The sequence below is a fragment of the Girardinichthys multiradiatus genome, chromosome 13, assembly GCF_021462225.1.
Source record: "Girardinichthys multiradiatus isolate DD_20200921_A chromosome 13, DD_fGirMul_XY1, whole genome shotgun sequence".
Classification (NCBI taxonomy): domain Eukaryota; kingdom Metazoa; phylum Chordata; class Actinopteri; order Cyprinodontiformes; family Goodeidae; genus Girardinichthys; species Girardinichthys multiradiatus.
In genome coordinates, this window is record NC_061806.1 from 30,748,241 (window position 1) to 30,769,628 (window position 21,388).

A 21,388-nucleotide genomic window follows, 5' to 3' on the forward strand; every position below is an offset into this window, starting at 1 on the left:
ACAAAGTGAAACAAAGTTTATTGAATAACAAAAAGACTTGCAAACTGGCATGAGAGCGCACAAACAGAGAACTGGTCAAGAACATGGACCGTGAGGCAAAGTAACGGAGTATGGGCCAGGAGAACGGAGGAAACCAGCGAAGAAACAGATAACTGGAGAGCAAGATCTACATAAGGAAGAGTGGAGAGAAGGTATTGCAAACAGGTGAGTCTAATCAGGAGGAGATGAGGAGCAGCTGAGACCAATGAAGGAAGAGAGAAAGCTGAAGGAGGGGAGTAAAGGAGCAAGAGCAGACGGAGAGAAACTCAGGGGAAAAATGTAACAACATATCTAAATATACAAAATAAGCTAAGAAACAAGTAAATAATGGGATGAACTTAAATAGTAAAACTAAGGGAACATAAACAAGGAAAGAAACGGACATCTACACAAATCCAAAACTCAAACACCTATGGATTAGGTTTTAATAGTTTTCTGTAACATCAAAATATTAATACTATGTTACTTCATATTTCAGTCATATTTTAAATATTTTTCACAGTTTTTTAAAATTATTTTGTTATTTCAGTTTATACAAATTACTAAAAGGTAGAAAGATCTTTTTTAAATGTCTCGAGATAAAGAAAAATCTAGTATAAAATGTGTAGCACGAATTAATTATTTTAGAGTTTTTGATCGACAATTTGACAAAAGGAAATAAACTTCTTACAATACCTCCAGTAAAACCTAAATAATGTCTGACTAAGCTTAGAATATATATTGTTTGACCAGTATTTGTGTACCTATGTGCTTTAATGATTAAAGGAATAATTTTGTTTTTCAGGTGTAAATAATACACTGAAATATTAGTTTATGTTTAGTTTGTCATAACACAACTGGAGTAATGCAAAAAAAAAACTTTTTTTCTAACCTGACAATTCAACTACAAGTTTATTGCATTTAAAAAAAAGTATATTATTTCACTTTTGCCTTACAAAATAATTTAGATACAATGTGCTCATATTTTATTCAAATAGAGTGCTATAAAAAACAATTCATATCACTTGAACTTCTCCACCTTTTACGACATTACAACTACAAACGTATATTTAATTAAATTTTTCTGATAGACGAACACACTGTTAATAATAATTAATAGTAATAGTAAATGATAGTAAATAATAATTATAACAGGTAAGTAAAATAACACGTTTTCAAAGGTTTTATACATAAAAATCTGAAAAGTGTGACTATTTGTATTATACCCCCTTTACTTTGAAACCCCTAAATCAAATCCAGTGTCACAAAATGCCTCTAGAAGTCAACTAATTAGTTAATCGTGGGCGTAAGTCAATCACAGTCAAAATGTAGCTGAGGTCTGTTAGAGAACATTAATGAACAAACAGCATCGTGAAGAACAAGTAACACAGCACAGGTCAGGGACAAAGTTCTGAGGAAGTTTAAAGCAAGGTTAGATTCTAAAGTAATATCGTACGCTTTGAGCATCTCCCAAAGTTCTGTTCAATCCATTATCTGAATATGGAGAGAGGATGGCAAAACTGCAAACCCTCCAAGACATGGTTTTCCACATACTCTAAAAGACTGGACAAGAGCATGAATCAGAAAAGCAGCCAAGAGGTTCATGGTAGCTGGATGAGCTGCAGAGATTCTATGCTGAGATGAGAGAATCTGTTGAAGGGACTAGTATAAGTTGTGAACTCTACTAATAATGTCTTTATGGAAGGGTGGCAAGAAGAAAACCTTTGTCAAAAGAAAACTATACAAAGTCACTTTTGCAGTTTGCCAAAAGCAATGTAGGGCGCAACAAACACATGGAAGAATTTGCTCTGGTCAAACCTAAATTTTGGTCTAAAAGCAAAATGCTTGCATAGTGAAAAATAAAAACAATGTGTAGGATCAATGCAGATCCTTCCCATCTAATCTGACTAAGCTTAAGCATATTTGAAAAGAATTGGCAAAAAAATTAGTCTTTAGAAGTGCAAAGCTGGAAGAAACATATCCCAAAGGCTGTCATTTCAGTGAAAGGAGGATCTACAAAGTATTGACTCAGGGTGGCTTAATACAAATACATGCCAAACTCTTCAGTGTTTCATTTGTAAAGAATTTTAAAAACAATGTGTATTTTTCTTCGCCTTCACAATTACACTTGTGTTCAGCTATAACGTAAAAGCCTAATAAATGTAATTATCTCCATGGTGTTAACATGGAAATATGTGAAAAAGTTCTAAACTAACCAGTAAGTTGAGAGAATAAATAATTTGTTGAGAATTCATGAATGTGTTAAAAGCAATTGTTTCTAAACATAGTATTTTTCCCTCACTTATTAAATGTACTGTAGGTTTGTATTAGAAAACTGAGACATGTTACTGTAATAAAAGATTAGTTTGGTTCAAGGCTTCCTACACATCTTTATCAAGGATGCTAATGTGAAGGGCACTGTAACTACTTAGTTAAAAAAATGGTATGGAGTTGCAAGTACTGGCATGGAATGACAATGCATTAGGCATGATGTCATGATGATATTTCATGATGTTCTTACTCTCTGACAAGAAGCATTAACACACCAACTGGATGAATCAGGAAATTAAATTGTCTTGATAGAACTATACACTTAGTTTGTATTTACAAAGACCTGATAGTTAAACTAAACTAAAACATTTACCTGTTTACAGTCTAGGTATTCTTTTTTTTAATAGGAAGCAATGACCATTTCTTTCACACCTGGACTTATCCAGGTCAACATCATCGACTCCTTGTTGCTTTCAAGACATCATAACCCTGAAAAGACAGGTGAGACAGTAAAGTATTAGAAGCATACGGTGGATGCTAGATCCTTGATTCCTTCACCACTTGATAAATTTACAGTTTTGGTCTCCTTGCCTCAGATTTTATTGAGATTAAATGTCTATGATCGGTCTAGTCTAAAATCATGCATATAAGGGCTCACACCTTTGAGAGTCTTTGTACACACTTTGACAGCCGATGTTTTTTCAGATGTTACTGATTCTGAAACTTTGTTACAGAAGCACCGGATAAGCCTCAACCAATTAAGAAGAACTGACATCTGCAGAAGAGCCTCCTATTAGTAATAAAGACATTTTTTTTTGTTTTCATGGAGTCTGGACCGCAGTTGCAATAACCAGGATTTATGAAACATTTTTCTGTATGAGAAAACAAAAGAAGATAATTTTATAGCTTTAGAACCACAATTAGACCAACAATTTGTGAATCTTTGACTTCATTTTGGAAAGCAAAAATGTTCTCCACTAGTTTTGTTCTTGTGAGCCCAATGTCGTGCATTTCCCATAAGCTGGATGAATCATCACATTCCTGTTATCTACTTTGATTTATACTATACTTAATAAACATGTAGATATACGAGTACAATAAAAAAGAAGAGAAAAAAACTCCACAAAGATGACAAATTTCATAGTAATTTTGGTTTGATCAGGGTTTAAAATCTTTCATAAGAGTCATGAGACTCAGCTGGCCTACCCAGGAATTAGACCCCCAATGGAAATAAAGCGTAGAAAAATAAATCGTTAGACAACAAAAATTAAATAAATCAAAGGTCAGATTTTGGTATTTTTAACATATATTTAAGACTTTAACTCAATAAAATACTTAACTGAGATATGCAGTGTGCATAAAACGCCCACAGGTTAGTTAAGTAACCTGAAGCCATTTAGTTTATGGTAAACCAAATAAAAAGTTTCACCTTGGTTCATTGTTAGCCTGTGAGTCCCTGTTTATTTTTTTTCTTAGAATTATAATTAAGTAAGAAACAGTAATACTACTCACCACTGCTGTTCCTTCTCCTTGTGACAAAAACAACAGCACAGACCACCACCGCTAAAAGCATCAGTACTGCTCCAATGGCAATACCAATGTATAGTCCAAAAGAAGAACCTGGAACCAAAAACAAAACATCACAAACAAGGAGAAAAGAATTTTGGTTGAGAATGATCTATACTATATATAAAAAAAAAACATTCCTTCCAATCCCTCCAAAAAACAGAGTTGTTTCAAGCTTTCGGTTTGGTTAAAAACAAAAAGCCTTGTAAAGAAACCGTTCATCCCCAAACCTTGGTTTGTTCTGATCAGGGCTCTGTCCAGCTTGGTGGTGATACTGTCCTTCAAACCAGAGAACTGAAACACGCTGTCATACTTTCTCCAGTCTTCACCTGTGACTGATGAAACGTTGAGACCAACACTCATCTGGAAGGTCCCATCATTGTTGGGGAGGATCTCTCCTTTCTCCACACCTTCATGGAGCTCCTCTCCATCTTTCCTCCAGAACATCAAGGCTGTGTCGGGGTAGAAACCTGTAGCGTGGCAAGTGACCAGAGAGAAGGGAGTCTTCTGGAGGAGAGACACTGAGGGACAGACTGAAGACACAGGTCAAAGGAAATGTCAGTTCACGAAGCAAGGAGAGGTTATAAAATCTGTTTACAAACTAAATATAACCAAGAATGTTATAGGAATTTAAATATAAATCATAGTATTCATATGAAAAGCTACATAAGAGGTTTTTCTGTTATATAGAACAACAGGTTATAGAACAAAAGACAGTCCTGCCACTTTTGTAGAACTGCACATTAAAATGCCTTGATGAACTCCAAAAGACACTAATACAGCATCACCAGTATAGAGGACCAATCCTGCCATAAGTAAGAATATATACAGAAATAAATAAATTCTCAATAAATAAATAGGCATATGACTAAATACACAAAAATGCAGTTAATAAATAAATGTAGGCAGTAAGTAAATTATTCAATGAGACATAGATGTGCATATCTAATTTACTTAGCTTCTTTATTTATTAACCTTCATAATGGTTACCTTATTTATTATCCATTACAATTTTCTTATTTATTATGTAATTATTTATGTGTATGTTTTAATATTTTCTGTCTGTTTTATAAATTTTTTTGCTCAACTTATTTGTTCAATGTTATTTATTTATGCTTAATAAAAAAATAAAAAAATAAAAGAAAAGAAAAAACTATGGGGAGAAAAAAACATTGTCACAGCACTGTAACTGTTGCAACTAAGGTATAGGGGTGAAGGCTATTGCACCATTTTATCTATAGTTGTTTTACAACAATTATTTCTATACGACTGAAAGGCACGGACTGATGAATCTAGTTTTACATGATACATATAAACAAGAAGAAAACCACTAAAATTAAAGGGAAAAAATGAAAACATTCTGGAAGAAATAAATAAATAAACGTCAAATTTCGTGACTTCATCAAACATGCTATCATCAGCTTGAGTTGTGTTCAGCAGACTCACCCGTTACGTCATGCTGCATTTAGAGGACATTCTTGAAAATTAGGTGACTTGTTTTTAAGAAACCGTTACTGAGTCAGAGCAAAGCGTCTCTTCTACTGAAACGACAGTCAGGACACAGTGGTCATTTGACCAATAGGAGAGCAGGTTTTCACCCTACGTGACGTAGGGTTAGAAGACGGGGACAGGAGAGAAAGTGAAAGTGAAAGTAGAAATATAGAGTTTAATTTAATATGAGGAATATTAATGGTGGAAGCGTAATATTTTTCTCATCAGTATCTTACTCATACTCACACAGACCTTTCAGCTGCAGATTTTAGGAACTCTGTGTTGATGCAACAATAAATATCCTCCGCATGGTAACCAACCTTTAACTTGCCCACGGAGAAAACAAGGGCAAGAGACGAGATTTCAATACATTTGTAAACACGCCTGATAGACATTAAATGTTAACAACTGGTGTGGATTTACTTGCAGCAAAATCCTCTACATTCAGATTACAGCAGCACAGTGATCAAATAGTCTGTATTTAAGTAATACATTTGGTAGGCGATTATGCTCTTAGTTCCCATAATTAGCTTTGATTATTTCTAATTTTGAACCCGAATTACTTCAATGCAAATGTTTGTTCAGTCATCCTGTCATGATTACAGAGTAATACCCCAAAAAATAATCTTTGTTTCGCATGGTTTCAAGTTGGTTTTATTGTTTTAAAACATTTGACATAAAAATACTTAGAAGTTTCTACGTTTTAGTGATTTCTAAACAATGATGGGCAATGACTGTTAGCTAAATAAGTAATATCATTTATTGTCGTTGTCTCCCTCTAGTGGAATATATTTGAAATGTAACTTTAACAGAAAGTCAAAACAAAGAAATACAAATGAGATTTTTGCCCTAAATAGTAGATGCTGCACATGTAAAGTATTAATAACCATTAAACATTATTTTGAAGATCATCTCAATGTTAGGAATTTGTAACAGTGTTTAGAACCAAAATAAAAAAATAAAAAAACATTTAAAGAAATGTGTCTTATGTACAAAAACAGAAGCAGCTAAACTCACTGATAACAGAATAATACCAGAAATATAATGTCAGAATGAAATATTACCTTCAGACTATATTGAGAATTGGAAATGCATGGCAAGCAATTTGTATTTTCCCAAAAATGTCTCAGTCCTGTCATTTGTGAAGTTTTCATCTTAAGGTTTCATCTATATGGATACATATATAGATGGCACTGCAGCAAGATTACTTATTATTTCATTCTTACTGGTGTCCATGCATTGGCTGATCAGCGTAAAGAGTTTAATTTAAATTAAGGAAATTGTAAAAATGTTTTAAGGTACATTATGAAGCTCATTGTGACAAACTGAAAACATGTAACATTCTAATTTAGAATGGTCTGTTGGTGCAAATGCAACATCTATATGTTTCAGTTACAGTTAAACTGAATGTAAATGTTTTGTAGGCTTCATTGTTGCTGCTGACCGAGCAGTTGTTTCACCTTTATCCTTAAATTTACCCAAATTCTAACAAATGTTTGCAATCATCATATTTTGTTTATTAAATAATAATAGACATTTTACATGCACTTAAAAGCAAATTTACAGTCGTGTCGTTCCATTGATGAGTTATTGAATTCTGATTTTCCAACATTCTGTGACGGTAAACACTTATCTGGTGTTTCTTATGTATAGAAAAAATGCCAAGGAATAAAAGGTGAAAACAAACAATTTATTTACATCTGTTATTAATATATAAGTAATTAATATAACATGTTATGTACATAAGTAAAATCTGATTACGCTGAATCCTTTCTGAAAATGTTAAATGGACTGAACTTGTATAGCACTGATCAGACCAACCAATTGCACTTTTACACATTCACACAAAATGAAACACTGAGTGAAAAGTTTTAGCCACCAGAAAAGCCATTGTGCTTACATAATAACTCCAGGTCCAAGATAAACAAACCAGCTGATCCTGGCAGCAGATGTTCATTCAGACCCCCTCTCACTAAGACTGATAACCAAACATGGCTGCAGTAAGGGAAGTATACATCCAGTCCGGTCTATTTGCCATTTCTGGTCATCTATACTGCAGATCGCAGCTTAATAGTACAGTACCAATCTATTATGCAGTCTCAGCCCTCTCTGTATCTGCAACCATTGGAAGTGTGAAGTCAGACGTTAGTGTTTGTGAATGTGTGGCTATTATGACTCTCCACCAAATCAATCATCGTCCTTTAACCTTCTCCTGTCAAGACAAATGGTAAAAAGTTGAGGTATTGCCTGTTGCAGGGAATACAATATTAGTCACTTATTCACAAAAAAAGAATCAGGGGAATTTATTAAAAGTACTTAAAGAATGAATAGTTACCATCAGCAAGCTGGAAACCTGGAATATAAACAGTAAACACCATAAATGAAGTAGTAAACTATCAGCTAAAATATCCAAAACATTCATTTTAAATTCTGTCATGTAGAAATATAGTTTCCTCACCATTACTTTTCTTCATCCACAAGATGATTACAACTACCAAAATAAGAAGAAACCCTCCAACACCTCCAGCAACAGGAACAACTGGAATCTCTGGAGGGTCTAAATAGTTAAGAAATTAAGCTGTGCATATCTGAAATGGTTTGTTTAGGAATTGATGTTTCACAAAACTAGACTGTAATGAAAAATTGCCCACCATGAAGTCCGAGAAGGAGCAATATTGTATGCAAACTTCACAGTTAAACAAATATCGTACTGCCTATAAACTGCCATACAATTAAGTAAATCTGGTATTAAAATGATTAACGTCTAGTAACATCTACCTGTAAATTAATAAGCAAATATTGGCGGAAAAGGGACAGCATTCTTGATATAATTCTTTTTTATTGACCTTGTGCTTTCCAATGTGCCTTTGGCTAAAATGCATGAAAAGAACCCGTTGACAAGGACAAACAACTTGTGCCTAGATACATTCTTCCTTAGCAATGTTTGTGCAGAAAGGGGTTTTATAACGACCAATTCAAATAATCATGGTTGTACCAGGAAAAAATATGTTCTTGAAGGAAACACTTTATGTGTGCTCTCCTAAATTAGTGGTGTCACAGAGGTATACCTTACCCCAGTTTGTATGGATCACAGATTTATCCAGTGTGATTATTATGTCATCTCTAACACCAGAGAGCTGAAACACACAGTCGTATCTCCTCCAGCCATCAGGTTGGACAGATGAAATGTTGAGTTCAACACTCATCTGGAAGGTCCAGTCATTGTTCAGGAGAATCTCTCCTTTCTCCACACCCTCATGAATCTCCTCCCCATCTTTCCTCCAGAACATTTCAGCTCTGTCAGGGTAGAAACCTGTAGCGTGGCAGCTGACCACAGAGGAGGACATTTTTTGGAGCAGAAATACCGAGGGGCTTTCTGTAGAAAGAAAACACATAAAAAAAGAAAGGAAACACTTAGATGATCTGCAGATCTCTGCTGATTCAGGTTTAACAGCTATGAATAAGTCAGTATAATCTGGAAAAAAGGTACCTCTCCTCTGCAGAAAGCTCCTCCCTTGATGAACATAATTCTTTAACAATTCTGGACATTTGTAGATGTAATAGTTTTTATTATGTTCTAGTCTAGCTTTCTCTGCATCCCATAGAAGTTTTGTGAGGACAGCTTGTGATTTTGGAGCAGTCCATGTCAGTGTCTTTAGGTCCAGGGCTAAGAAGTCCTCACCATTATAACCATACTGATTAAACCCTTTAATTTCTCCAGTCTCATCATCCCACTCGCAACCATTCATTCTCTGTAAAATGTGGGGACCTTAAAGACAAAGAAAAGTTGGAGAGAAATAGAAGAGGCACAGATGTTATGTTCTGGCTGAAAAAGACTAATGTACATATGTGTATAAAAAATACTGAAAAATACCTAAGCTTGTGGGATTGAATATAGCTTTAGCATGTCACAGTAATTACACTGACATTTTTAAGGGAAACTAAATTAAGAAGCGAGAAAGGAAAACAACACAAAAAGAAAAAAATGGGTTAAAAACATATTGGTTAGAGCATCTAGTGGGATAGATTTGTAATGGATTATTGTGTAAAATCAAAGTACCAGAAACAATAAGTAGATAAATTATCTCTTTAACTATTTAAATCATTAGTTATTATTCAATTATTAAAGGAATACTCCAAAGTAAAAAAAAAAAAAAAAAAAAAAAAAAGAACAACTGTGCAAGTTTTGCTTTTGAGCTTGCAGGTTTCAATTTCTGTTTGCTTGGTGTGAGGGTTATGTCACACTAAGGAGTTTAATGAGGTTTATTGTATTTCATATTTGTGTTGGCTCAGACTGACTGGAAATACGAGCATCAATCATAACCATATTGTTTATACTGCCTTAAAAATATGACATCTTCCGCATGCTGTTGCATGACTTGAAATAATTCCCTTATTTTAGAACATCTCTTTCCTAGTCAGACAGCAGGTCCTGCAGTGCTGTTAATGTTTTAGCAGAAAATGGACATGAAAAGTAGCTGTAATTGTCCGTCCAGTTTTTCTCTCGAAAGCAACAATGTATTGAAGAAATCATGAGGAATGTGAGAGGTAATTTGTTTTATTTGAACCTATAGCATATTATCTGAGGTAAATGGCCACCAAAAACTTTCCAGGAATCACTTATTAGTAAAGTCGAAGTCAAATCTAAAACTATAGATAGAATAGGCAATCAAATGTAGATAATAATTCAAGATTGACTACAATGTAAAAGATAAATATAGGTTAAGGGCAACTCAGGAGAACCCTTTGTCATTTATATTGCATTGTATTTCCATGCAATTCCTATTAGTTATTGGGTTATATTAGTGTTTGAGAAGGTTTTAAATTTTGAGCTAAGTTGGAAACTGGTCTAAGGTATAGATTTTCTACATCTTCCTTCACCCTAACCAGGGATGTGGAATAGAGGCAACCACTAAGGTCACACGGTAAGCTATGCGTAAATATTTAGAATCTTTCTAAAATTACATTTCAAATGACAAATCTAAACTTATGACACCTAAACATAACAGAAGAAATGAACAAAAAGTGTTTAAAATTCAGTGCATCACCTTTAGTGAGATTTAAGCGTTGCTTCAAGCCATCAATGTTTGCTCTGAAGACATGCTGACTTCCAAGACATTTCTGAGAATACCACTCCAGGTGTTTAGGATCCCCTTCAATCAGTTTCCTCATCCAGTCTTGTTTGGGTTTGGCTGTCTTGATGTTGCTGTCACAGTAGCCCACCTGAACTTCATCTACTGTTGCAGCACCCACGAACTCTGGAAAGCCTGGGACTCCATGGGTAGCAGTAAGGAAATATCTCAGGTAATGTTTCGCTGAAGAGAAAGAATATTACAAAAAGGTGACTCCATACACGTCATGCATGACATATATGTGCATCAACAATGCCTGCTTTTGTGCATCCCATTGGTCCACAAATAAATTCTTTACCCAAAGAATTTCACAAGGTACATTATTGTGCCTGTCTTTTGTGTTATTATGGCAAGTACTGTTCAATTAGATATATCAAACACAGTTCATATTATGTTTACTGTTGAAATATACAATTTAAAAGCATTTATATCATTGGCTAAGTGGAATATGGCACTTTTGGTAGCATGGAGACATACTGTAATGGTAGCCTGGTTATAGCCTGTTCAGGGTCAGAGTACTGTCTTATGTAAAATGCAAGAAGAAGTAAAATACAATATATATTCACTATAAAAGGTGTGCATCTCTTTTCTTCTCAACATGGGCAGATGATCATAACAAAAAACATTTATATAACCGCAAAAAACAATATATAGCTGATGAAAGCTTGGTGCATGAACGGATCTGTAAGCGATTTTATAATATTATCTGTACTGCAATATCTCAGTGTTAAATGAACAAACGCCAGGCCAACGGCAAACTTTATCTGTCGACTTAAAAATGAAACTATCAGAAAATCGCGCTGTGAAGGATTAACAACATGCAACAACGTCTTACCCGAATATACAACATGAAAGAGACACAGTAAGCCAAAACAGTTCATTATCCTGCGTTGTCTGAGCTCTTTAGAGGGATCAGAAGGGACTTCAGCTAAAGTCAGCTGCAATAAACATTACGAAAGCAAAACAACCAGCCGGAAAGGGGCGTGTCCACTCCCATGGACGTTTTTAAGAGTAATAAAACAGGTCAAGTGTGACTAATGCTTTACACTATGTAACGTTATGGACGGACACTTTAGTGAAGGATGATTTAGCATCCTATACTTCAGTATTATAATTATATTAATTAATTTATTAATAATGTCAGCGGAGCTGTTTGTTTTTTACAGTAAATATTCCTTAATCATTGTTAATCATTAAGGTGTCTGAAAACAAACACAAAAACACAAAGAAAAAGAAAAGTCAAAAGTCTTCTATTCTTTCTAAATATTACTGTCTCCCTATTCAATATATTAATTAATTTATTAATAATGTCAGCAGGGCTGTTTGTTTTTCCAGTAAATATTTAGTATTGTTTTCCTTAATCATTCCTAATCATTAAAGTGTCTGAAAACAAACACAAAAAAAAAGCAAATTAACAAAAACCTACAGCTGCTTGCTTGCTAGCTTCCATTGACAGTCCCTTCTGTCTATGGAAATGACGGACACAGCAAAGTGGTAAGCTGCAGATAATGCTGAAATGACAACAAACTTTATTTTAGACATGAATTTATTGTTTGTTGATATGACGGTCAGGCCACTGTTTTGATAGCAGTAGCATCGTGATGTCTGCTTATGTTAGTGCTGTGTGCTGCTTTTAGCTTCTTAAGGACAGAACCATACTGCTTGTTTTGAATGTTATTATTATATAAACAGTTGTGCATTGTTTTTCCTGATTTTGTCTTCTTTACATGGTGCTGAACAATTGTTATCAAACTACAAAAATGACCAAATGGGTTAAAGTGGAGCATTCTTTGATCTTGAGGGGGACAGGGCGTGAAGTGCCTCAATAGCATTTAAATAGATCCAAAACATGTTGCTCTTAGATATACCTCAGTTTAGGGGTAAAAGAGGAGTCTGTGGATCAACAATAACAAGAAATTCAGACCAAAACATTGTAGTTCCAGTTTATATAGACCAGAACTGAATGATTTAAATGTGAAAAGGAAGGATTTAAAAGCATGATGTGTCCCCTTCTAGAACAGATTCCAATATTCACTTTGACCACTAGATACCAGACTTAACTTGATTACATCTTTTAGGACAATAGATTTTTAGGATTATGTTTGTGAGGTAAATAGCACGTTTTATGGATGTCCAACTTTCAGCTGCTGCCATAGAAAAGGACAGTGATGGAAAGGATGAAAAGAAAAAGAAGACAAAAGAAAGATGCAAAGTCGCGAGAGACAGAGGAGAAAAAGGCCACAGGTGAGTAAGCCTATGGGTTGATCTCTATTGCTATCACTCTCCCCTGCCTGTATCCCTCGACACTTAAATAAGTAAATGTTTAAAATGTTTCATTTAGAAATGGGAAGCCTGATCAGTTCACATTAGTTTATATTATATGAAGATATATTACTTAAAATGCTAATAGTGGATGCTTAAGCAGTTGTTAGTCCTGAGGCACACATTCTTTTTAGTTAAGAACCAAACTGTTTCCAAATAAAAAATGGATTGACTTTATAAAGCGCTTTTCCAGTCATACCAACCACTGAAAGCGTTTTACAGTAGAGCCACATTCATCGAATCACACACATTCATACATCGATACGCAGATTGGTACGCAACATGAGGTTAAGGGCCTTGTTGGAGGTGTGACTGTAATACTTGACTCAGCGCCAGTCAGGACATGACTTAGGCGTGTTCAGCTACCAGAGAAGTCATCGTGGGTTTTTCTCTCCAGTTAAATGTTTAAGCTATGCAAATAAATTAGTATAAAAGCATAAAAGGAAGTTTATTTCAGACATTGTCACTGTTGTGTTGTTTTTTCTGTCTGGACTATAATTTAGTTATTGCAAGCTTTATGAGGTCTTAAAATTTTATTTTCCTTTTGTGGTATGCTGAGATTGATGACCTGACCCCACAACTTTCATCCTACACTTAACTTTTTAGCACAAGTATGTATCAAGAAAGATCCTATAAGTGAGCTGTCACTAAATAATATTTCTACTTCTCAGTCATAACGTTTGTTTTTCTCCATGGAAACACAAATCAAGGTGTCTGGTTATCTGAACCTAGCAGCTGACTTCACACATAACTTCACTGATGGTCTGGCAATCGGAGCATCATTCCTGGTCAGTCCAGCTGTGGGCACTGTCACCACTCTGACCATCCTGCTTCATGAGGTCCCACATGAGATCGGGGATTTTGCCATCCTTGTGCAGTCTGGCTGCACTAAAAAGAAGGTACTTACATTTTATTTTGACATTTATAAGAGGTTAATGATACAACACAGCAACCTGTAGGTTTATCAGATTTGTCATTTGCATCCATCTTAAAATGAATGAGAACATGAATTAAGACTTAATACGATGTTAGGAATAACCTTTATTAATATTATTCATAGCTGGTTTTCTCATTTATACCATAGTAATATAAAACACAAGTTCTAATGTCTCTCTTTTGTTAGAAGAGGATAAGAATGATCATCGACGCACATTACAAGGATAAATGACTCAAGGTTTGTCATAAATGACCTGAGGCTGGGGCACTGGGTTTGATAGTGGAGCAGCTGGTATAACTGGTTTGATTAGAAAGCCACAGCACACTTAGATTAGGGATGGAGTACCGCTACTACACAACCTACCAGATAGACACCACAATGGTGACACATAGTCTACTGATAATCACTGAGCGAGGGCACATCCATTGCATTGGAGTGCCAGATATAAAAACTGTATGTGACCTTCTATCAGGGCTCTTCGTCATCCTCTAACAGACGGCAACGGTCCGAGACGGGAGCCTCAGCGCTGATCTCTGTAATCATTCCTCTGCCTTAATTTAGATTAAAGGAGCTAAAAGTTAGAAACTGTTTGAGAGTCGTTCCTTTAAGAGTCAGAGTTAGATAAAGTGTGTGATCGCTTCTGGGGACCAAGGACCGGAGGAACTCCGAGACGTCTGACGCCAACAGGGTGCGGTAGCTCGGACAACAGCAACTAAATATATAAGCATTAATTAATAACAGCAGCTAATAAAACAAACATAAAACACCTAAATGTTTTAATAGCAACGTTTCTCATGATCCTCTTAATAATTAGGGGATGAGCTAAACAACAAGATGCCCATTTTTAAAATATGAAATGACCTTACTCATCATCCTCATTGTAAGACAGGTAATACAGGTCCTTCTCAAAAAATTTGCATATTGTGATAAAGTTAATTATTTTCCATAATGTCATGAAGAAAATTTAACATTCATATATTTTAGATTCATTGCACACTAACTGAAATATTTCAGGTCTTTTATTGTCTTATTACGGATGATTTTGGCATACAGCTCATGAAAACCCAAAATTCCTATCTCACAAAATTAGCATATCATTAAAAGGGTCTCTAAACGAGCTATGAACCTAATCATCTGAATCAACGAGTTAACTCTGAACACCTGCAAAAGATTCCTGAGGCCTTTAAAACTCCCAGCCTGGTTCATCACTCAAAACCCCAATCATGGGTAAGACTGCCGACCTGACTGCTGTCCAGAAGGCCACTATTGACACCCTCAAGCAAGAGGGTAAGACACAGAAAGAAATTTCTGAACAAATAGGCTGTTCCCAGAGTGTTGTATCAAGGCACCTCAGTGGGAAGTCTGTGGGAAGGAAAAAAGTGTGGCAGAAAACGCTGCACGAGAAGAGGTGACCGGACCCTGAGGAAGATAGTGGAGAAGGGCCGATTCCAGACCTTGGGGGACCTGCGGAAGCAGTGGACTGAATCTGGAGTAGAAACATCCAGAGCCACCGTGCACAGGCGTGTGCAGGAAATGGGCTACAGGTGCCGCATTCCCCAGACCTGGGCTACAGAGAAGCAGCACTGGACTGTTGCTCAGTGGTCCAAAGTACTTTTTTCGGATGAAAGCAAATTCTGCATGTCATTCGGAAATCAAGGTGCCAGAGTCTGGAGGAAGACTGGGGAGAAGGAAATGCCAAAATGCCAGAAGTCCAGTATCAAGTACCCACAGTCAGTGATGGTCTGGGGTGCCGTGTCAGCTGCTGGTGTTGGTCCACTGTGTTTTATCAAGGGCAGGATCAATGCAGCTAGCTATCAGGAGATTTTGGAGCACTTCATGCTTCCATCTGCTGAAAAGCTTTATGGAGATGAAGATTTCATTTTTCAGCACGACCTGGCACCTGCTCACAGTGCTAAAACCACTGGTAAATGGTTTACTGACCATGGTATCACTGTGCTCAATTGGCCTGCCAACTCTCCTGACCTGAACCCCATAGAGAATCTGTGGGATATTGTGAAGAGAACGTTGAGAGACTCAAGACCCAACACTCTGGATGAGCTAAAGGCCGCTATCGAAGCATCCTGGGCCTCCATAAGACCTCAGCAGTGCCACAGGCTGATTGCCTCCATGCCACGCCGCATTGAAGCAGTCATTTCTGCAAAAGGATTCCCGACCAAGTATTGAGTGCATAACTGTACATGATTATTTGAAGGTTGACGTTTTTTGTATTAAAAACACTTTTCTTTTATTGGTCAGATGAAATATGCTAATTTTGTGAGATAGGAATTTTGGGTTTTCATGAGCTGTATGCCAAAATCATCCGTATTAAGACAATAAAGGACCTAAAATATTTCAGTTAGTGTGCAATGAATCTAAAATATATGAATGTTAAATTTTCATCATTACATTATAGAAAATAATGAACTTTATCACAATATGCTAATTTTTTGAGAAGGACCTGTAAATAAAAATCCATCATATAGTTTCTGCTGAATCCAGAATTTTACTAACAGTTTTTTTTTTTTTATTTCAGATAAAGATTTAGGTCATGCTCAATGTCCAAGCAAATATTTATGTTTTTCTAAAATGTGAAAACGTATTTTTCCGTGATAAAACCTTTTACCTTAAATAGATTTAATGATGTGTAAATATTTTAAGCATGTTTGTCTAAACGGAAAATATAAATGACATTTAGGCATTGATTGCACTCTAAGCTTTGATGAGAATCTGAGATGCCGTATGATGAGTTGGAGTTCCCATGAAACATCTGATGCGTGACAAGTGCCTCACCTTTGCACCTTTGGATTTTGTGCTGTATTAAAATGAAAATAAATAATTTTTTGTAACAAAAATGCAGACCTGCAGTGCAATAGTTTATCATCTAAAACCTAAAATGTTAAATTTGATAAATCTGAGAGATAATTCCGTAACATTTTAGACACAATATTTAAATGTTAAATAATTAATGAAGACATTTATGAGTTATGCAGTTTTGGATGTTAAGTCGTTGTTCACCAATTTAAAGATGTTTGGTTTAATAATCTGCTCCAGCAGCCCTGGAGATGGAAATTAGGGGAACCTTTCCTGACAAGGAATCATCAGGTTATGTAAAGCATAACAAAAGGAAGTTGGAAAGATCAAGTATTTGAAGGAGGTTTCTTTATGCAATTTATGGACCAGTTTCATTCCTCTTATGTGATGTGCGTTTTAATTTTGTGGGCTGTACATTCCACAGTTTAATTCCAACAGAGAACAGGTTTTTGTGAAGGTGCAGTGTGCTTTTCGAAGTCATTGTTCTTTCTCTTAAATCCACAAGCAATGTAAAAAAACTGGTGGAGAGAAGGCTGTGAAATCGGTGATTGAAAGTCAGGGTTATTACACCAAATGTGACTTCTGAACTCTCCCTCATTTTACCACTAGTGTTGTGTTGTTTACAAAGGAATCTGATTTATTTTTATAGTTCAGGTCTCAAATGGCCTTTGACGAGTTTCTGAGATGCCGTATGATGACTTTGAGTTCCCATGAAAGATTTGATGCATGAGGAGTGCCCCGCCTTTGCAACTTTGGAGTTCGTGCCGTAAGAGTTAAAATGAAAATATTTAATTATTTTAAACAAAGTGATATATATTGTCAGTTCAACAATAATGTTATCAAATATATGCACATGCAGACTTTGTGTGTTCATCTTCTAAACAGAGGACACACAAAGGTTTACAACGTTAAAAGAAAAGCCTATATTGGCTTTCCAAACCAAAAATTTTCTATTTGACAAATTTGAGAGAGGAGTTCATAAGATTTTAAACACATTATATGAAATGTTAACTAATTAATGATGATGGATAAATATAAAAAACTTTTAAGTGTTATGCCGTAGTGGATGTTTAGTGGCACTTTTCTTAAAAATGTCAGATGGTTAGTATGATCATCAGTGGATCAGATAAAATATTTAAATATGTTTTTGTTTATTGCCATTTATAGACCAGTTTCATTCCTGTTATGTAGTTGTTGTCCACCAGTTTAAAGATGTTTGATTTAATAATCTGCTCCAGTAGCCCTGGACATGGAAATTAGGGGAACCTTTCCTGACAATGAATCATCAGGTTATGTAAAGCATAACAAAAGGAAGTTGGAAAGATCAAGTATTTGAAGGAGGTTTCTTTATGCAATTTATGGACCAGTTTCATTCCTCTTCTGTGATGTGGGTTTTAATTTTGTGGGCTGTAGATTCCACACCTAAATTCCAACAGAGGAGAACATGTTTTTGTGAAGGTGTGGTGTACTTTTTGAAGTCATTGTTCTTTCTCTTAAATCCACAAGCAATGTAAAAGACTGGTGGAGACAATGCTGAGATGCATGAAATCTGTGATTGAAAGTCAAGGTTATTACACCAAATATGACTTCTGAACTCTCCCTCATTTTACCACTAGTGTTGTGTTGTTTACAAAGGAACCTGATTTGTTTTTGAAAGATCTGATGTGTGATGAGTGGCAAACTTTTGCATCTTTGGATTTTGTACTGAATGAGTAAAAAATGGAAATGTTTCATTATTTTAAACAAAATCATACATTGTCAAATCAATAATTAATCAATCAATCAAATATATGCACATGCAGACTTGCAATGCAATAGCTCATCTTCTAAATGTAGGAAACACAAAGGTTTACAAAACTTAAAAGAAAAGCATTGATTTGCTTTTGTAACAAAAAGTTTCAATTTGACAAATTTGAAAGATGGGTTCTTAACATTTTAAACATAATATTTAAAATGTTTAATAATTAATGATGGGGGTACTTTTATAGAAACTTTTATGGGTTATGCAGTTGTGGCTGTTGAGATGTTATACACCAGTTTAAAGATGTTTGGTTAAAACAATCTGCTCCAGCAGCCCAGATGGAAGTTCGGGGAACCTTTCTTGAAAACGGGCCAGTAGGTTAGTGTGATCATCAGGTTATGTAGAACATATCAAAAGTAAGTTGGAGGGATACATCTCTAAGGAAATATTTTTTTAATGCACCCTATGGATTGGTTTTCTTCATCTTATGTGATGAGGGTTTTAGTTCTGTGAGCTGTGCACTCCACACCTAAATTTCAATAAAGCAGAACATGTTTTTGTGAAGGTCGTTTTTTTCACTTAATTCAATTTAATTCACTTTATTTACATAGTGCCAATTGGGATGGGGGAAAAAAGGACAAGGCATACAAACAAAATAACATCGTAGCACTGATCCAGGAGAACTTCTTATGTGAAAGAAAGTTAAGCGTTGAAGGCAGCGGTAGCTCCTTTAGCGGCTTCATCTAGGAGAGAAGGACAGCTAAGCAGATTAGCTCTGAGCCAGTTTCCAAGTCAAGAGAATGAAAGAGATCACATACAGTTAATCATAGTAAAAGCTCAGCCAATAGCTATGTCTAGAAGAGAGATAAGATTAAACACTGAAAGACAGCTCAAAGTGTGGAAAAAACAGAGGGAGACCATAAAATTAAAAGTTGAAATAACAGTAAATAATGCAGAATTGGAGAGCAGAAGGAGTATGTAGCAGAGTCAGGAAAGGCTGTCACTATGTCCTCCAGCAGCCTAAGCCGGTAACAGCATTGCTACAGAGATAGCTCAGGATAATCTTAGGCATTCTAACTACAAGTTTTATCAAAACGGTAAGTTTTAAATCAAGTCGTAAAAGTAGACAGGGTGTCTGTCTCATGGAGTAAAACTGGGAGTTGGTTCCACAGGAGAGGAGCCTGATAACTAAAGCATCTGCCTCCCATTCTACTTTTAGAACCTCTGGGAACTACCAGTAAACCTGCAGTCTGAGAACGAAGCGCTCTGTTAGTAACATTTAGAACAATCAGATCTCTTTTGTATGATGAAGCTTGGTTATTAAGGGCTTTATATGTAACAAGGAGTCAGTGAAAGGAAAGTTAAAATAGGAGAAATATGATCTTTGTTTTTAATTTAAATTAGAAATCTTGCAACAGCATTTGGATCAGCTAAATGCTTTAAACAGCATTTTATGGACTTCCTGATAGCAAAGAATTACAATAGTCCAGCCTTGAAATAAAAAATGCATGGACTAGTTTTTCAGGGTCACTACTGGATATTATATTTTTAATTTTGCCAATATTCCAAAGGTGGAAAAGGAAATTCTAAAATTCTTTTTAATATGGGATTTAAATGACATCCCTGGTCAAAAATAACACAAGGTTTTTTACTTTTTTACTGGAGGCATGTAGCCATTCCGATTAATTACTTTATCTGGATGGCCACCTGTTCCCTGCTGCTGAGAAGGACATTTCTGTTACCTCTGTCCACCATCACATCCATCGCTGTAGGCGGGTCTTGTCCATCATTTGCATTGCTCATCATTGCACCGCAGAGCTCAACAGTAAGATTACTGATAGCAAGAGGGCTCCAACTCCCCATTACTCACCTGGAAAATGGGTTTGGTTCTCTTCCCCAAATGTTTCCCTGAAATCAGTATCTGGGAAATTATTATCCAAATTCATTGGGCCTCATGAGATTCAGCCAGTCACCAGCCCTTGAGCTGTCCACCACAGCAAATCTATAAAGTACCATTCGGTACTTCATGGATTCCCGTCCATCTGGTTCCTTTGGTGGCAGCTGTTGAGAAGGGGGAGATGTCAGAGATCTGGGTTTTGTCTGTGTTTCCCTCTTCCCTTGAGCTGCGGTTTCCTGGAGGCCAGGACCAATCAGTGTACTCCTGCACACCTGATTCTAATTTCTGATTTGCTGGAGCTTAGGAGGAGCCTCTTGTCAATAAAAATAATAAAAAGATTAATCATGGGCTCCTGAGAGATCTCTGCATTTAGGCCCAAAAACAGCCTAAAACCAATTTTGACCAATTTTGATGTTAAAACATCCATAACACCAGATTTTATTACAAAAATAGGGAAGCAGCATCTGTCAATTTTCATCAACTAAATTATATTATAAAATAGCCTTTGTGATTTTTAAACACAGCCCTTTTTGTGGGAGAGAGAATTACAATGTCAATATTTCTGAAGACAAACATCAAGGGTTTTATATCATGATAAAATATTTTATGCTGTAACAAATACACATCTTCCAAAATGATAGGTCTACATTTCAAACGTCTGTAGTACCATAGCAATACCACTGATATGAAAATGAAGTTGTTTTTACATATTTAATTTTTTGGTAACCTTGTCTTAATGCAGGTTGCTAAATGTGAACTTATACATTTGAGGCAACTGTGACTTAATGGTAGGAATAGTCAATCTGAAAATTGTGAGTTTGATTCCAGGTTTCTTCTGTCACATGTCGACATTTCCCTGGGCAAGACACTTAACCGCAAGTTGCCTATTGATCTGGAGACCGATGTATATTTGTGTGCATTTTTGAGAATGCAATTGAGTAAATGTGCCTCAATTCAGTTTACCTATATAACACCAATTTACATAACATATTTTCTCAAGTCACCTTACAAAAAATCCATTCAATTGATTGAAACAAATTGCGAGTCAGGTACATACAGGGGTTGGACAATGAAACTGAAACACCTGGTTTTAGACCACAATAATTTATTAGTATGATGTAGGGCCTCCTTTTGCGGCCAATACAGCGTCAATTCGTCTTGGGAATGACATATACAAGTCCTGCACAGTGGTCAGAGGGATT

At 35.7% G+C, this 21,388-nt stretch overlaps 2 protein-coding genes across 6 annotated transcripts; both read right to left on the reverse strand.

The window, feature by feature from the left end:
* On the reverse strand, positions 1 to 5,408 carry LOC124878948 (major histocompatibility complex class I-related gene protein-like). 3 transcript variants are annotated; one of them, XM_047383153.1, is made up of 5 exons: positions 5,302 to 5,408; positions 4,086 to 4,388; positions 3,802 to 3,909; positions 2,722 to 2,778; positions 1 to 166 (listed from the first exon to the last, which is right to left on the reverse strand). In XM_047383153.1, exons 1-4 carry the CDS (start codon positions 5,318 to 5,320, stop codon positions 2,771 to 2,773), a joined length of 438 nt encoding a protein of 145 aa, XP_047239109.1. In that variant the 5' UTR covers positions 5,321 to 5,408; the 3' UTR covers positions 1 to 166; positions 2,722 to 2,770. The 3 variants fall into 3 exon arrangements, with proteins under 3 accessions (XP_047239109.1, XP_047239110.1, XP_047239108.1); XM_047383154.1 differs by having other exon boundaries at positions 1 to 2,778; positions 4,185 to 4,388; XM_047383152.1 differs by having other exon boundaries at positions 1 to 2,778.
* A 1,607-nt stretch (positions 5,409 to 7,015) lies between these two features.
* On the reverse strand, positions 7,016 to 20,379 carry LOC124878947 (major histocompatibility complex class I-related gene protein-like). 3 transcript variants are annotated; one of them, XM_047383149.1, is made up of 7 exons: positions 20,160 to 20,374; positions 10,395 to 10,661; positions 8,837 to 9,115; positions 8,420 to 8,722; positions 7,805 to 7,903; positions 7,682 to 7,699; positions 7,016 to 7,558 (listed from the first exon to the last, which is right to left on the reverse strand). In XM_047383149.1, the coding sequence occupies exons 1-7, from the start codon at positions 20,233 to 20,235 to the stop codon at positions 7,548 to 7,550; spliced, it is 1,053 nt and encodes a 350-aa protein (XP_047239105.1). In that variant the 5' UTR covers positions 20,236 to 20,374; the 3' UTR covers positions 7,016 to 7,547. The 3 variants fall into 3 exon arrangements, with proteins under 3 accessions (XP_047239105.1, XP_047239106.1, XP_047239107.1); XM_047383150.1 differs by lacking the exon at positions 20,160 to 20,374 and adding an exon at positions 11,314 to 11,452; XM_047383151.1 differs by lacking the exon at positions 8,837 to 9,115 and having other exon boundaries at positions 20,160 to 20,379.
* Between the last annotated feature and the right edge of the window lie 1,009 nt (positions 20,380 to 21,388).

What these genes read in the sequence shown, in the direction of transcription:
- LOC124878947 (XM_047383149.1), bottom strand. Translation starts at nt 20,235, where the DNA reads ATGAATTTGGATAATAATTTCCCAGATACTGATTTCAGGGAAACATTT. An exon ending in ACGCTTAAATCTCACTAAAG is followed by an intron (nt 9,116 to 10,394) that starts GTGATGCACTGA and finishes TTTGTCTTTAAG; the next exon opens with GTCCCCACATTTTACAGAGA. An exon ending in GAGCTTTCTGCAGAGGAGAG is followed by an intron (nt 8,723 to 8,836) that starts GTACCTTTTTTC and finishes TTCTTTCTACAG; the next exon opens with AAAGCCCCTCGGTATTTCTG.
- LOC124878948 (XM_047383153.1), bottom strand. An exon ending in CCTGATCAGAACAAACCAAG is followed by an intron (nt 3,910 to 4,085) that starts GTTTGGGGATGA and finishes TTTTGGTTCCAG; the next exon opens with GTTCTTCTTTTGGACTATAC.